The following is a 17,986-nucleotide window of genomic DNA, read 5'->3' as shown; positions in this document are numbered from 1 at the left end:
TGTGCTCTCTTCCCACTGTAGTTGTAGCTCTCAGCGCTTGTCCGATCCCTATCCGTTTTCAACAAGTCGTGTTGGTTGCTGTCCTCACAAACGAGTCAACCAAAGAGGTGCAGCTTCGAGAGGTGCAGCTAGGGCCTGGCAGCCCAGAGGCCAAGCAAAGAGTGGGTGAGCCCTACCTGCTTGTGTGTTGCAGCCTTGGGGCTGCCTGCAGGCCTAGCCTTCCTTGCGGGGAGGGACTGCTGAGGGCTGGGGTGGTGGGAGGGAAGTGGGGTGTGAGTGAACCAGCAGTAGCAGTGAAGAGTGGAGGTGAGCCATGGGGAACTGGCTGACTTGCTGTCTGAAGGCCAGTCCCAGTCCCAGTGCCAGCCCCAAGCTGGATGGGGGCTCCAGGCAGGTTAAGTCAAAGTGTGAGTCTGAGGTTCATGAGGAGGCTGCTAGGGACACAGGGGCAGTAGAAACAGTGCCTGCTACCCCGAAGTCTGGGAAGTTGAATTCCGGAGCCCTCAAGCACCACCACCTGAAGCACATCAACGCCCCAATGACACCCCAAGGTAAGAAGCAGCAAATGCCATCTACTCTTTGGTGTACCTCTGGCCTCTGCTGCCCCCAGAGTCCCCTGGGAGGGACTCACTGCCTTGGGCTCCTTCCAGCAGGAGCCAGCTTTCCTAGGGATGGGCACCTGGGTTCCCCACCCTTGCTTCTTTCTCCCTTGCGGCCGATGTTTTTTCCTCTTTACTACCTGAGCAGCAAGGTAGATTTTAACACTCCCGCTTGCCTGCTGACTTTCCTCAATGCTTTGTTCAATTGAGTTTACTTGCTGGAAAAGCCACACGTGGCCAGGTTTTTCAGTTGATTATGACAGAAGTACAAGGAACGAGGGTTCCATTATATTTGAAGTAATGCAGCACAATAAAGCATGGGGTGTCCTATCCACGTGTTCATGGGGTGTGTCTGTATTTTGTTTTTGTTTTTGTTTTAAGCTCATCGCTTTTCGTTAGGATTGCTGTGTTTCTCAGTTTCTCCCAGAGCCATGGGTGACTCACAGTAGAGTGGAGACAGTAAAGGAAAAGCTACACCATGGCCCTCTCTTTCCTCATACGGGACTGTTTCTGTGGTGCCCAGCCCACACCATAGGAGGCAGTGTGGGAAACGGTACAGCCCAAGACCCTATTCAGAGCTTTTATTCTTCTTCTGGCCTTTGTGAGAGCAAAATGACCTTGTGTGCTGTAGACATGTGCAATTAAGGCTAGCATGTTCATTTTCTTTTTAAAAATATTTTTTGAAAATAGTTTATTGATTGTTGGAGAGAGAAGGAGAGGGAGAGAGAGAAACATCGATGTGAGAGTAACATCGACCTGCTGCATCCTGCACACCACCCCTTAGCAGGGATTGAGCCCAAAACACAGGGAATGAAACTGGCAACCTTCTGGTGCAGTGTGTCCTTGACCGGGAATGAAACTGGCAACCTTCTGGTGCAGGGGACGATGCCCAACAAACTGCAACTCCAACCAGGGCTACTAAGATAGCACTCATTTAAAAATGTAAATTTAAAACGGTTACTTTCCAATTGAGTAAAGACACATTGATTTTTAGTGAGGTATTTTAGTTGATTACCAGTGAGTAGTTCAGGTCATTTCCAGGGAATCTCATGAGCCTGGGTACTAACTAGTGCCTGGCCAGAAACTGGTCCTCAGATCGTCAAGTCTTAGATCCTCTTGGTTCAGGTGAGGTGGGTATAACTGTACAGCCAGACGCCACTACTGGGTTGAGGTTCAGATATGCTACAGCTACACTTTTTCATCAGCTACGTTTCTCTCTCAACTGGTCTAATTTGCTTTGCCCTTTTCTTCTGTACATGGAGAGTCTTTCATTTGTACCTAATATAGGTGATATGTTAGGTCAAAAAGTAAAACTAAGTTTTAGATTTTACTTTAGGGGGCTCATCTTTCCAGGTAATTCTAACTATAAATTTTGTTGTAAAGTATTTAAAATGGAATAAAATTTTGTCTCATTTTGTATGTGGTAGTTTCTCAGATAATCAGCCACTGTTATTTTTCTATGGCATTTGTATCAGAATTGATCAATTAATTTGTTTTATTCTTAGAACAAGGCAAGAGGAAGAACAATGATGTAAGTAAACAGTTGAAGAGTTAAGTAAGAAATTAATAGTTTTATATAAAAGTTGTCTGCCGTTCATCATAATAATAGTAATGGGCCCAATAAAATTAGCACAGACCTCTTTTGTCGGTTTTCTAAATCTCTTCTATTTTCCTAATTACTCTAGATTGAAGGAGAATTTATTCCTCCAAATAGTGATACTTTTTAAAACTATGCTGCCTGAAATTTCTGATTAATATGGAAAAGGTGGCTTTGCAGTGAAACAATTGAAACAAGCAAAATGACGTTTTATATAATATGTGGATCTTTCTGATTATAGGCTACTGGCAGTTTTAAAATGCTCTGTATTTTAAAAGGCATCAAGTAGATTATACCCCTGCCTAATCTTTGGTGCATTTGTGGGGGATGCTGATGGGAAAGTATGACAGCATGTATAAAACTACTTTATATGAAATGAGGAAAGACGGCTCATGTGAATTAGTTTTCAAAAACAATAAAACCATGCATATTAAAATGATTGGTATTTTCTAATATTAAAAGATGCTACTATTTAAATTAATTTAGTGATTAGTTATAGGTATTACTTTAAGGACGAGAATTGACAAAACATAGTTAAGGCTATGTCAGTATTTGATTATTGCTGGATTGTTGGGCTCTTTACAAATCAAATGGTGTTTCTCAAATAAATGAATACTTCTAAAGTGTGTTAAGGATAGTTTGTTCTCCAAAGGTTCTCAAACCTTTTATCGTCACCTCTCCAGTACCACTGCAGATAAATTCTAAATTGTATCTGCAGTAAGGTTTACCGCCCAGATGTAAATGATTTAAAGAACTTGCCAAGCACTCACACTGCTACTTTGTCCCAGGTTCTGTGCTCACAGCTAGAGGTAGGAGAGAAGTCAGAGTCCTCCCTTCCCTGGAGAAGCTTAGGTTTCTATGAGAGGGATACCCTGTAGGCAGTTGATGCCGTGTGACAAGTGGCCACTCAGATGTGGGAGTGTGCAGGAGAGAAGTTGGGTGGTGTGGCTGCTGGTGACGGTATCCTGGAGGTAGATGGGGAGGAGTTCAGCTTGCTGGACCAGGAAGAAGAAGAGGCCTTGTAAGCAGAGAGCGCAGCCTGCGTGAGGCAGGATGGAGGTGAGTGTCAGATGACCAAGAGAACAGAATTAACGTTTAGAAATGAACGGAAACTATTCTCTGAGGGTCTCACTTGAGTAGTGTAATGATTAGTGTAATGATAGTCTTCCTTCAACATGAAGTGAGAGTTGACTTCTGAAAGTTGTTTTATCTGGTTTTGGGGAAAGTGAGGCTCAGAGAGACCTGTGGCCCCAGCTTGATAGCAAATGGGCAGCCCTGGCACACACATACCTCTGACCAAACATGCTTGTTTGTCTCTCTGTCTCCTGAGCTAATTCTTATGACTGCCTTTCATTTACTGCAATAAAATGATCTTGATTTATTATTATATAATGTATTGCATTTATTTATATTAAATGAACAATAGAAATAGAAAAATCTCAGCTGCTTTTCATCGCTTAAGGAAAAAACAACAGCCTTGAAGTCTAATTCTAAACGTTTTACAACTATTATAAAGGGGGTTTATAGCAGGGGTTTGCCTGATTTGATTATAGGTAATTATGAAAGCAGCATTTATAAGCCATTCCTCAAATCTCGTTTGTGGAAGTAAGACTACCTACTGGGTTTACCATAGAGCTGCACATGATATCACACTCAAGCAGTTCATGGACTGTAAGAAAAATCTTAATGCTTAATTGTTCGACATTTTAACCAAGAGAAAAACACACTTTTATAGGTTTAGCATACGTACGTGACATTTTCTTGTCTTTCCCTCTTCGGTAGGAATTTCCAGGGCGCCTTACTAAGCGCTGTAGGTCTTGCCCTACGGTGTTTCTCTATGATGACACAGTGAGCCAGCCGGATTTAAGCACCGTCATCCAAGCGTGAGTACAACTAGGATGCCACGGGCTGAGTGACAGACCACTTTGGTAGAAGCATCCTATTTATACACAATTACACTCACTTGATTGTCCTTCTCAGTGGCCACGTTAAGAAACCAGTGTCGCCCTGGCTGGCGTGGCTCAGTGGATAGAGCGTCAGTCTGCGGACCGAAGGGTCCCAGGTTCGATTCCGGCCAAGGGCACATGCCTGGGTTGCGGGCTCGATCCCCGGTGAGGGGCGTGCAAGAGGCAGCCAATCAATGATTCTCTTTCATCACTGATGTTTCTATCTCTCTCTCCTTCTCCCTTCCTCTCTGAAATCAATAAAGAAATATATTAAAAAAAAAAAAAAGAAACCAGTGTCAATTATCTATTGATTTCAAGGACCTAAATATGAATTTTCAATTTCCATTATACTCTTAGAGTGAATGGAAGAAGGGAAAGCCAGTTAGGAAATAAGAAATCCCCCCAAAAGTATTGATATTTCCTGATGCTTTTCTATTTTTAAGACATTGTTGACCATAAGGAAAAGAAGAGCTGCTTTTTATTTGATGTTTCTATTAAAAATTATTTCTTGCCATAGGAAGAGAAACTAGAGGCACCATTTTCCTCTTGGCTTAGAAGGATCTATAAATATATAAATCAGTGTGGAAAAACAATGAAAATAAAAAGTATTTATTTATGGGACATGGGCCTAAAACAGTGCATAGCACTTTCGAAGCTACTCTTGAAAGAGGAATAGTTTGTCACCTACTGGCACCAGAGTGTATCTGCATTAAAATTTAATTGGGTTTTATCAGATTTTCCTCACTGTACATTTTTCCAGCACTATTTTTGTAAGAAAATTTACTTTTCCTACCCACCAAAGTGGGATGTATCACACCAGTCTTAAGGAACAACTTTTCAAACTAACTTTTTTGTGGGTAAATGTGCTCAACTGAAGTTTTAATAGGTGTATTAAATTTAATTATATTTGAAAAGATATGTCTTCAAGACATATATACATATGTCAATGCATGTATATATAAATCACAATTAAAAAAATGAAAGAGGTAATGTTTTGGAAACATAGCCATAGGCAGGTTTATAGTTAAGCAGCCATGAACAGTGTTATGATGATGAAAAGTATTTATTTCCCCATAGTATACCATTGGAGATGAACTTTAAAAACACCGTAAGATGACACTTATAAGCTTATTTAAGAGAAAAAATACATATACTGTCCAGCTTCCTGGCTCCCATGGGGGTTGTCCAAGGTACATTATCAGTGTCTCTGGAATGTGAGTGCTGATTTTCCAGAACACAGTTTGGGAAATGCTCCTTGACAGTTTTAATATATTCACCTTTAATTGTATTTTTCAGCCTTTAATTAGCTTTAAAATGTAATTTTTATAATGTACCAACTTTTTCTAATTAAATTATTAGTAACTTCTACTTTAGTTGCAACAACAAGTTAACAATTATAATAATATAACTTTCTTCTCACACTTATAACAATAGTTGACATCAAATTGTGTTTCAGCAAAAACTGAGCCCCATCTCTCTCTAAACTCCTGAACTTTGGGGCCTATTGGGTAATCACTGAATGTTTGTATTCAGCCAAGACACTAAATCCTGGAGTAAAGAATAACACCACTGAACTTTGCATACATTCTGTAGCTTCTTTTGAATTCAAAAGACTCTGATGTTACAGAATAATTCAAAAGTAGTTGTAAAAGTTAGCCTTGCCCAGACAAGTAGGTTTCTTTCTCCAAATTAGTCTAATTCAGGACGTGCAGTAAATTTTCATTTGCTGTCCTTCAGTTTTGAAAATGGTCATTCAGCAGATTCACTATTGGTGAAACAAGGGTTTATTGAGGAAATTAATAGAGCTAATGGAGTTTTGAGAATGATTTTGAAAATGTTCATCGTGATACATTGTTCCCAATGGGGTGCAGTCTTTACTAGAACCACTTACGCAATTTTTCTAAAAATGTATGTCTCTAAATGCATGCATTTCACCCCCCGCCCAACACAGTCTCAATGTCACAACCTTTGACAAGCCGAGGAAAACTGTGAGGCATGATTACATGGGCAAAGCATCCAGGGAGGTACTGCTCTTACCCTAAGTCGTGTGTTTCCAACTCTGGGGCACATGGCAGCTCCTGGGAGCTTCATAAACAACCCCATGTCTTCCCAATGCCAGTGAAGGCTGCACGTCTCTAGGTGGAGACGGGCAGTGTCTCCAGCTCCTCAGGGATCCCAGGGAACAGCCAAGCTCTGGAGCCACGGCCTGGTTAGAGCGGAGGGGAGAGAGGGGCTCCTCGCTGTTGGCAGGACCTTGAGCAAGTCAGTTTCAGCCTTGGTTTTCTTACCTGTAAAATAGGTTGTTGAATTAAATGTCAAATCAGGTTCAGTGGTCCTTTTCCACTTCTGTGCTTTGAATTCTGTGACTTTGACATCAACTTGAAGATGAAGCTGTTCGAAGCCCAATAGAAGTATCCCTCTTGGATGCTTGCAGTGTTACAGGCCTTTTTGCAGCGACTCATATTCCACAGACCCAGTTATGACATTCAGGTTTACCTTCTCTCAGTGAATTTGAGCTCCTTTAGACACGGCGGGCAAAGGGAAAAAGCTTATCCCTTCACTACAAGGACCCCTTTGTTGTCTATGACACCACTTCTGTGAATAACTTAAAAATCCAGTCACTTACACAGGATCTGAGGACTTACATCTGATCATGAAAATTTCATGTAATCTAATCTTATCTAATAAAAGAGTAATATGCAAATTGACTGTCACTCCAACACACAAGATTGCTGCCCCCATGTGGTCAAAGATGGCTGCCCCCATGTGGACACACAATGGCCGCCACAAGATAGCCAGCAGGGGAGGGCAGTTGGGAAGTACCAGGCCTGCAAGGGAGGTCAGTTGTGGGCAATCAGGCCAGCAGGGGAGGGCAGTTGGGAGGGACCAGAGCTGCAAGGGAGGTCAGTTGGGGGTGATCAATCCTGCAGGGAAGAGCAGTTGGGGGGGGGGGGACCCCAGGCCTGCAGGGGAGAGCAGTTGGGGGGACCAGGCCTGCAGGAGAGGGCGATTGGGGAGGGGACTAGGCCTGCAAGGGATGGCAGTTAGGGGTGATCAGGCCTGCAGGGGAGGGCAGTTAGGGGTGACCAGGCCTGCAGGGGAGGGCAGTTAGGGGCAATCAGGCTGGCAGGGGAGCAGTTAGGCATCAATCAGGCCAGCAGGGGAGCAGTTAGGCATCAATCAGGCCGGCAGGGGAGCAGTTAGGCATCAATCAGGCCGGCAGGGGAGTGCTTAGGGGGTGATCAGGTTGGCAGGCAGAAGCAGTTAGGGGTAATTAGGAAGGCAGGCAGGCAAGCAGTTGGGAGCCAGCAGTCCTGGATTGTGAGAGGGAAGTCTGACAGCCCGTTTAGGCAGTCAGACATCCCTCGAGGGGTCCCAGATTGGAGAGGGTGCAGGCTGGGCTGAGGGACACACCCCTTGTGCACGAATTTCATGCACTGGGCCTCTAGTTAGGAAATAAGTGTTATTAATATTACACTGTGAAGCATTATGTTTCGTTAAAAGCATTGCTTGTGTCAGAATTACTTAAACCTACTGTTGTTATAGGCTCTTACATTTGCTATTAAATTTTCTAATAATTATGTAAAAGTGATCTTAAACCTTTCTTTGGTACAGAGCATTTCATTTACTTTTAGGGAAATGATGGAAAATGGGTGGGTAGGTGGATAGTGAACTAAGTCTACTGAAATGCAGGGCCTAACAACTTTTTGAAAAAGCACAACTACTGTATGGCTTAAATTTAACCACGTGGACAAATACATATAACATGTACAGGATGAAAGGTCCTATGAGTACAAGGGCAAATGATGGGGAAGTGTGTACTAACATGTACAGGATGAAAGGTCCTATGGGTACAAGGGCAAGTGATGGGGGAGTGTGTACTAACATGTACAGGATGAAAGGTCCTATGGGTACAAGGGCAAATGATGGGGGAGTGTGTACTAACATGTACAGGGTGGGGCCAAAGTAGGTGTACAGCTGTATGTAAAATGGTTTGTTCTTGTATTATTATGTATCAGTTACTATATCATTTTCCATACAAACAACTGTACACCTGCTTTGGCCTCACCCTGTATTATAATAATCAACAGACACATATCTTCTAAGAGCATGTTACCTAGCATTTTGGTTCCCCTATTTTTGCTGAAAGCAAAATAACTAAAACAAGGGGCAAAGTGCCCATGTTGGGAATGAGGATTTCAAGGCCACTGGGCAGCTGGGAAAGTCTTCCCCCTCCCCCCGACCCCTTTAAAAATTGTCCTCAAACCTAATATAATAAAAACAGTTGTTACAATTATTTTTTCTTCCACAGCATGACTGTAGCCATATATAGCAACATCAAGTACAGGTGAGTTTTAAAACCTGTATTGTTATTCTAACTAACAAATGTATAACGTATCAAGTTGAGTGTTAGATGATAACAGTAGATATTTTGGGGAACAAGCTGTAGAGTGATTTTTATTATATTACTAGAGGCCTGATGCATGAAATTCCTGCACAGGTAGGGTCCCTAGGCCTGGCCGGCAATCAGGGCCAATCTGTAGGGCGACCGGCGGGGCCGGTCACCTCTCGCCCACCGCTGCCAGTCACCTCCCTCTGTGGGGCAATCGTTGGGGCGATCGGGTGTCCCCCACTGGCACCCCCCTTGACTGGCCTGGGGCCTGCGGGTGGTGGCAGCTCCTGCATTGAGTATCTGCCCCCTGGTGGTCAGTGTGCATCATAGCAACTTGTCATTCCACCATTTGATCAATTTGCATATTAGGCTTTTATTATATTGAAGTGTATTATTTGTTTATGTCTTAAGACCCATAACACTTGAGTTATTGAGGATCCCAAAGAGCATTTATTTATGTGGGTTATATTTACTGTATCAGAAATTAAAATAGAGATTTAAAATATAAGTCTATTTAAAAATTTTTTTTCTTTATTGATTAAGGTATTACAAATGTGTCCTTACCCCCCCATTACCCCCCAACTCTTGCCCTCACCCCCCTAGTGTCTGTGTCCAATGGTTATGCTTATTTGCATGCATACAAGTCCTTTGGTTGATCTCTCCTATGTGTTTAAACATTTTTTATAGCATTACTGAAATTCTGAGCTAGATAATCCTTTGTTGTGGTGGATTATCTTGCCCACTATCCTATCTAATAAAGAGGGAATATGCTAATTGACCATCACGCCCTCACAAGGATGGCAGCACCCACAGCCAATGAGGAGGAAATATGCTAATTGACTGTCACACCCTCAAAGATGGCAGTGCCCACAGCCACAAGATGGCAGCGCTCAGTCCCCTCAGCCCCGCCAGGGCACCTGCCTCTGGAGTCCCCCAGTCCCCTCAGCCCCCCAGCCACCCAGGGCTGGCCCAAGGCTCAGGCAAGTCTCAGATGGTGGCTGCCCACTCGCCCAGGGCCAACCCGAGGCGCAGGTAACCAGGGCCAGGCCGAGGCTTGCGCTGCTGGCAATGGCAGCAGCAGAGGTGTGATGGGGGCATCACCTTCCCCTGATTGCTGGGTCGCCTCCCGCCCCTGAGGACTCCTGGACTGTGAGGGGGCAGGCCTGGCTGAGGGACCCCCCCTCCAGTGCATGAATTTTCATGCACCGGGCATCTAGTAGGATATAACGCACAAGACAATATGAAAAATAATTATTTTCCACACCAAAATGTGAGTGGACAGTGTGTCATTAATTTACATTTTTGCAAATTTCTTTAATGTCTAGCTTAATAGAAGATAACTGATTCTTATGTATATTCTCTCTTCAATCATTTGCAATTACTTGAATCATTTTAATCCTTTGCTTTGAAGAAGTATTAGGAAGAACACCCAGCCTCATGTAGCTAGGTGGCTAGAAAAGGTACATTTCAAAGCCTCATATAATTGTAGATATTCATTTATATTGGACCAAAGCCCACAAGTGCTGGTTTCTTTAATTAGTTACAATGGAAATATAAATAATATCCATGAACTTGTAATCAGTTCTCCATTAATACCAATTGATCTATCTTGTACACTGAACGGATCTTCCACTTGTACATTATGTTATGATAATGTTATGCGTTAGTCATTTGGAGAGTATTGGTCCACTTTCTTACCACAGTGTCCAAAATACCCTTTTGTGAGTATCACCATCAATCTTGACAGAAAAATCTTTTAAGTATTGAAAAGATGCCAAGCAGACAAAGCAAGGCACACATTTTTGCCCTGATCAAATAGCTCAGTTGGTTAGAGCTTTGTCCCAATGTGTCAAAATTATGGTTTTGATCCACGGTCAGGGCACATACAAGAAATAACCAATGAATGTGTAAAAATAATTAGAACAATAAATCGATGTCTCTCTCACTCACTTACTTTCCCTTCCATACCCCCTTTCTCTCTTAAAACATAAAGAGAGAGAGAAAGAACATTAAAGACAGTGCACGTTTTACCAAATTCTGATTCTTCAGGTTATATAGTTTGAATTGTGTCATTGAAAATAAATACACAATTTATTTTCCTTGAAAATAAACAGGCTCACGGTTTATTTTTGATAGAATAGCAGTTCTAATATCAAATAAAGATGTAATTGTAAGGAAAAAGTGGCTTTTTCTGCTCACAACTAACACACAAGCGCTTTTCCTTAATACAACCACATTTCAGTATGCAGAAGTGCTTAATGCACTCTCTCCCCTATTAAGAATGTGAAAACAGGATCAGCGTTTCGTAATACTATTCATTTTTATCAAGGATGTCCTTAAGTAAGGCAGAATTATTCTTTCAACTGCAAGTGGCAGTGAACAATAAATACACTGACTGCTAGCACAGTGTGGTCCCACTGCATTCCTTCATGCTCACAAGCCAGTTTTGCTCATCTTTGCTTTTATACAACATTGCAAAGTCAGTGTAGACTCCGGCAATGCCTCAATGTTCCTATAACATTAGTGTTGACCGCAGGGGCCTCCTGAAAAATGGTCTAGGGGAACCTATCCCGGTGGCCTACATAGCTCACTGGTTCCAATGAGCGGAGTGTTTCAGTGCGGGGAACATTTCAGACAAAAGACTGCTCACTTTTAAATAGAAAGGCACCTTTTTAATTCAAACTTCTAACAGATACAAGAAAAAATACACACTAGTAATATAATACAGGAAAATGGTAAGTGGAAACACAGGAAAAAACATGAATGTCATATCCACGTGAATTAAAATTCTAAAGACATTGTTGCCCAGCACTACTGCTTTATAAAGTGTCCCTGTGTATTCCAATGTGAGCTGCAGGGATGGAAATATATTTGGTTTGCCAGCATTGCCTGTCAGGGAGGGTCAGTGTTTTGAAGGCAACTCTAGCTGGTCATTGCAGAAAACATTGCACAGAATTTGATGTACTGAGTAAAAAGAAGCCAGGAAACCCTCTTACAGAGTCCAAGACAACAGTTTGTAAAACTGCTTTGTTGCAAGTTAAGCTTCCCCCTGAACCCTCTCTCCACTCCTAGATGATGTGTTACTAAAATACTAACTTTTCCCGAATTAATTTTTAAATGCATTTTCTTGTTTTATAGAGTTGGAAATAGATCCTTCAATATTTTCGATGAGAGAAGGCACCCCTTCAGAGTAAGTGTCAGTTTTATTGAGGGTCTATTTGTCTCTCATACTGTGGTGTTTATTTCATACTGATCTGCTTTGAAATGAATTATTAGAAGAAAATTACTTCCTCCAGCTTGAGGTCAAAGTCATCTTCTTTTCAGTCTTCTTCCCCACTGCATGTTGTAGCTAATGATTTTACAAAAGGAGTCTTGTGTGAGGGACACGTCAGTAAGAACTGAGCCACAGCTTTGTACAGTCGGAGAGCTAAAGTGAGGAAATGTGCCCCAAATAAGTAAATAGATCTTTCTTAATGATATTGTTAGGAGCATCAAACAATATAAATGTCTGTAAATAAACCTAAAAGGTATATTAAGACTCTTTGAAAAAACTGAGACAACTATTTAAACTTTAAACCAATTACAATGACAGGAATTTCCAAATTCCCTCCTCTGAGGCTCTGTAGCGACATGTAGCTGGTGCCTCCTGTGGAGCGCGGCACAGCCAGAGTCTCGGGGTCACAGGAACGTGAACATGTGTTTTCAGAGCTGGTTGCAGAGAAGAGTGACATGGGGCTCAACATGCCTTGTGAGCCTAAACATAGTTTACATTTAGGTAGACTTCTACAGGGAGGGGTGGGGGTGAGAACATGCATAACTGTATTCAGGTTGTCCCTGTATTTGTGTCCAATAACTGGTGAGTAGAGAATCAGTGTTGTTTAAGATCCATTGTTTATATGTCAAAGACTAAAAGAGCCCTAGCTGGTTTTCACAGTGGATAGAGTGTCGGCCTGCTGACTAAAGGTCCCGGGTTTGATTCCGGTCAAGGGCACATGCCTGGGTTGAGGGCCCCATCCCCAGTAGGGGGTGTGCAGGAGGCAGCTGGTCAATGACTCTCTCTCATCATTGATGTTTCTATCTCACTCTCCTTCTCCCTCCCTGATATTAAAAAAAAAAAAAAAGTGTCATTATTTTTAAAAAAAGACTAAAAGACAGGTCACCCAATCAGAATTATTTAGAGCCAGGTGGGCACAGTGGAAGGCTGCTAGCATGCGAGTTCTCACGTATGTTCTTCAGTGGGCACTGACACTGCCTTTTCTCTTTCAGCACGAAGTGGGCACACAGGCCCGCTTGTTGCATGACCCTGAGCTGAAGGTTGTCTACAGATTTGTCTGTGCCCTTTTCAGTGCTGAGCACCTCACCGCTGAGTGTGCGATTGTGACTTTGGTAAGACAGCTCTTCCAGAGGCTGCTTGTCTGTCCTGTGCACGGGCTGTGGTCCTGCTTTGCAAACCACAGTAGGTTCCTGAAATGACCCTCAGAACTTGATTAAGAGAAGCTATTAAAGGAAGTAAACCACACACAGTGGGGCTAAATAATCATCGGGATTGAAAATGTTACCATTGCTGTTTCCGTCACAAACAATTGCTATTGAAGACATGAGGGGAGATTTCCGTTTCTTCCCCCAACTCTCCCCCAACCCCACCCCACCCCCGACCCACAGGAGACACAGGCGCATGCAGTGCACACGCACACACAAGGTGCGCTGGTCAGGTCAGACGGAGGCAGTAACAAACCATCGGGCCTTGGGACAAGCTGACTCGGGGGAGAGCTGAGTAACACAGGAGAGAGAACATCTGGGTTGGAAGAGGGGGAGTTTTTGTGGACACATTAAGCTTTGCTCCTGGGAGCCAGCGGAGAAGCAGTGTCTCTTAATTGTTTAAATAGAGGGAATTAGAGCAAGAATCTGAGCTAGAGGTGGGGAAGTAAGAGTAGCTGTTCTCATGCAGAAAAAGCATGGGAATAAAAAGTGGCAGGAGAGAGAATAATGGCAAAGAGCAGGCATCCCGGGGATACTGATGGGCTGAGCACGCTCTCGGCAGCGTTCAGCAGTTGGACCTCACTCTCTTGACCCTCCCTTGTCTGGGCTTCTCTTTGGTGGTTCTCTCCTGGTTTTCCCACCACTCTAGCCACTTCCGGGGACATGTCCCTTCTGTGCTCATAGTCCTTCCAGGTCTGCGCTGAGGTTAGAAGAGAGAACGGGTAGAACAGAATTCATTAAGACAGAGCTTCTATTCTAGTGAGGAAGACATACTAGTTTTTTAATGAGTGTTTTTAAAGAGATGAACACATCAGGTGGTGTAAGCAGCAAGAAGACAAAGCAGGATGAAGTGGTAAGGAGATCACAGGAGTTTACTCTTTTAGGCAGGAAGGTCAGAAGAGCCCCTTTAAAGAGGAAACATTGGAGCCGTGCCCTGGCTGAGCTGAGGAAGATGAGGGGGCTCTGGCATTGTAGGCAGGGGGGCCAAGGCACGCTTCTGAGACGGGCACATGTGTTGTGTGTTCAAGGAACAGTGAGGAGTGGCCCGTGTAGTCAGAGTGTGGAATGAGGAAAGAAGATGAGGTCACAGACGGACAATATCCTATCTTATAGGGCCTGGAGGCTTGCAGGCCACGGGAAGAAGCTACATTTTATTTGATTGTTGGGAAACCTTTGGCAGACATTGAGTTGGGGGGTGAAGTGCTCTTAAGGAAAGAGGCTATTCTGGCTCCATGGGGAGAAGAGACTGTTGTTGGGAGTCCGAGTGGAGGCAGTAAAGTCAGGAGTCAGTAAGAGTGATGCAGGTGAGAAGTGGCCAGTGCACTGGAAAGCGGTCAGATTCCCACGGACAATGGGAGGCAAGAATTGCTAACAGATTGGAGCAGGCTAGCTCAAGTGGAGGCTTTTGGTCCCAGCAACAAGGCAAGTGGCAGTGCCCTCTATGCTGTTAGGGTGGCTTGGGGAGTGGGCAGTGCGGATGAAGAGCTGTGGTTTGAATTGTGAAGGCTCCGATGCCCTTAGCAATGGCAGTTTCAGTGGAGGGATAGCACCAGGGGCAGACTAAAGTGGGTGAAGGAGGGAATGGGAGGTGAGAAGCAGCATCAGGCGTTGACCCTGAGCAAGATGAGAGGAAGCATTCTAGGGACTTGGTTCGGCAGGAGGGGGCCTAGGTAAACACATTCACACTGGGGGCAGCTGGGCAGACAGGGAGGATTCTTCAAAAAGAGGCGAGTGTGGGAACAGTGTTCTGCAGAAGTGGGCTGGGACCGACTTCACTGATAGAAGGTCCGCTTCGGCGAGAAGAGAAATCTCAGTTCCACTGCCACGGGAGGGCAGGTGGGGTGAATGGGCGAGTAATGGCGCATACTGAGTCTGCCAGTAAAGGTGGCGGGAAGTCGGGAGGCTGTCGGTGTTGAACAGGGGCCTCTAATCATTCCCATCAAGTAGAGTTGATCTGTAAGTAGCTCCTTCTGAGGACAGCTGCGAATGCTGAGTTTTGAGGAATGGGCGCAGCATTTCCCTGAGAACACATCATGTTCATTAAGCATTTGTTTTTGAAAACACAGTGGAGTTTGGCAAATCATCTGAGTTGTCAATCTGATAACTTTCAGACAGTAAACACACTTTTTAAAATTGAACTTTTTGTTTCATGCACTCTTCTGAAAGGCATGCTCTGAGGTAACAAGAAATCACAGCTTAGCGCTATGACCTACTGGGCTGCTATCTCGCCCAGTTCTTTGGAGAGGAGACACTGAGTGCATGTCAAAGGCATCATGAGCCTCCCCGGCAGCCTGGCAGGGTTAGAGCAGCCCCAGGGACACAGAGCTGGCAGCTCTGTCACCCCCCCTGAGACCAACAGCATTGAGTGCACCTCAGATTATGTGAGACAGAGACGCTGTGCCCACAGTGACCATGGCGATGTGAGCATGAGGGGCATGAGGAGGACTGCCTTGGTTTGCCATGTTCCTCACAGAGGCACTAAGACAGGAACACGGGCAGTTGCACAGACCAGCCTGCAGCTCACCTGTTTGTACTGCCTGTCCTGCTGCCCCACACAGCAGGCGACCTGGGCTCCAGTTTTTATCTCCAGCTTGTCCCACAGAAGGGCTAGTTACTGTGAAAAGATGGCAATGTTTCGGCTTTACCAGGGATTTACATATTCCAGTGTTATGTAAGATCACCGTAGAAATATGAGCCAGGTAGGACACATTGCACCTGGTAGGCACTCAAGTGTTTGTTGAACAACTTGAATCGATACTGGGCCTCTATATGCTCCCTTTATAAGAGGAAAGGTAATAATAGCCCTAGGCATTGCTTCAGGACGTCCTTTGCTAACATGTCCATTCATTCCTGAAAGTTCGCATGGACAAAGTAGGCAACAGAAGTGTCGGGTTTACAACTATGACTTGGCCTCTGGCTTTGGCTGGCCAAGCAGCGTCTGTAGAACCTAAGTATAAAAGGTCTTTAACACTGGCCTATGTGGCTCAGGGGTTAGAGCATTAGCCCTCTCACTAACGGGTCACAGGTTCCATTCCTGGTCAAGGGCACTTACCTGGGTGGCAGGTTCCCTTCCTATCCCACACAGGCAAGGACAGTGGCAAACAATCGATGTGTCTGTCTCATATAGATGTTTTTCTCTCTGCCTATCTCTGTCTCCGCCACCCACCACCTTCCTTCCACTCTCTCTAAAAATCCGCTGAACTTTTCCTCCAGTGAAGAGTAATCAAAAAAAAAAAAAAAAAGGAATTTAAAAAATGTGTGAAATCTGTCATTTCTAACAGTTGTTATCACAGCACTTACACAATTCACTTTTGCAGATTTACCTGGAAAGGGTTATGCGTTATGCAATTATTGACTTGTGTCCCACTAATTGGAAAAGAATACTTTTGGGAGCTGCTATTGTTGCCTATGAGTTGTGGGACAAACAGGCTCTGTGGGATGTGCCCTACTGCCAGCTCATCAATAACATCATCACAGACGAGGACATGTGAGTTTGTAGGTTTGGATAAACCTCCTAAGCATTTTCCCATACCTCATTTGCCCCCATAAAGTTTACATGTTAAGAAACATTTTTAAAGGTTACATTGTGCAGAGAACTGAAATAAGCATAAAATTACATACTTCTTTCTATCCAGCTTTCGTATACCAATTCATATTCCTCGTCATTAATTAGTTGGTCTTGATGTATTGTAAAATGTGCATGGTAATTTGAACTGTGTTTCTCTGTTGTTGTTTTTTTTACATTTTACAAGCTAACTACCAGAACAACAGTATAGTAACTATCTTCGTGGCTTTCTTAAAGCCATCTCCCAGTTCCAGTCTAGTTTTAAGGGACAGACACTGGCTTTGAAATAAATGTTTGGCCACTGTTAGCGTCTTAGGGCCTCTAGACCAGTGGTTCTCAACCTTTCTAATGCCGCGACCCTTTAATACAGTTCCTCATGTTGTGGTGACTCCCAACCATAAAATTATTGTCGTTGCTACTTCATAACTACAATTTTGCTACTGTTAATGAATCGAATGTAAATATCTGAGTTTCCCGGGCACTGAGCAACCACAGCAGTGCCTTGTGGGGGCCGTAGGTTAACCATGCGGGGGCCCCTCCGAGATGGCACGTGCATGAAAGTGAAACACCAGCGTCACGGAGGGCTTTCCGTCTGGCCACACTGACTGCTGAGGAGGGCTCTGGGGGTGGTCGGCGGGATGAGCCACAGAGGTATCTCCAGCAGACTCTCAGGGCGCCCACCTGGCTGACAGTGAGAGTGTCTTTGTGGGTGGCATTTAGGATCAGGGGAAGGCACACCTCTCGACTATGCTGAAGAGCACAGGAAGGTCAAGATACTCACGGACAGAGGCAAGAGTTTGGTTTTGGAACCTTTGCTCATGACTCTGGATGAGGCTCATACAGAATCACCCAAGTGCGTACTGACAGCTGTAGGGAGGCTACTGGTGCCTCAGGGAAGGGACGGAGATGGCCGGCAGCTGGCAAAGTGGCTTTTGGTGAAAACGACCCCTTTGATAACAGTGCAAACTGAGGCGTCACGGTGACCTTGCTGGCAGCCATCTTGGCAGCCGGTTTGACAGCAAAGGATAACTGAAATAAATGGAAGCACTTCAGGAAGTTGCAGAAGCTCAAGTGACTTTGGTCAGCACTGACGTCTGTCTTCAAAGTGGTCCCTTGAAGGTAGGAAATTTTATGTCCGTGCCCCCTGATGATGGCCGCTGAACTTTTCTCAACACCTGCAGCTCAGCTGCCTGGGCTCTGGTTAGAGGTACAGCATCAGGGAACTGCAGGGCAATGTGTGGGTTCTCACTCACAGGGGCTCCCCGGGCAATGGGGGCGGGTCTGGGGCCAGGATGGCTAGTTGTAAACAGTGCTTTTTGTGCATGAACAGAGGCACACGGGAGCTCTGTGTACAATAGGCTGCTTTTGTTTATGACCTTTGCAGGTTGGAAGGCTTTACACCCGTGT

At 44.4% G+C, this 17,986-nt stretch overlaps 1 protein-coding gene across 1 annotated transcript; it reads left to right on the top strand.

The window, feature by feature from the left end:
* Nucleotides 1–313: 313 nt before the first annotated feature.
* LOC308251718 (cyclin-Y-like protein 1) lies at nucleotides 314–16,505 on the top strand (the record flags this gene model as incomplete). Its single annotated transcript, XM_080675430.1, has 6 exons — nucleotides 314–551; nucleotides 2,105–2,130; nucleotides 3,979–4,079; nucleotides 11,674–11,725; nucleotides 12,802–12,921; nucleotides 16,332–16,505. The coding sequence occupies 6 exons, from the start codon at nucleotides 314–316 to the stop codon at nucleotides 16,503–16,505; spliced, it is 711 nt and encodes a 236-aa protein (XP_080531556.1).
* Between the last annotated feature and the right edge of the window lie 1,481 nt (nucleotides 16,506–17,986).

The sequence above is a fragment of the Plecotus auritus genome (assembly GCF_963455305.1).
Source record: "Plecotus auritus genome assembly, chromosome: 6".
Taxonomy (NCBI): domain Eukaryota; kingdom Metazoa; phylum Chordata; class Mammalia; order Chiroptera; family Vespertilionidae; genus Plecotus; species Plecotus auritus.
The sequence above is the reverse complement of the archived record's forward strand: the minus strand, read 5'-3'. Positions and strand labels throughout refer to the sequence as shown.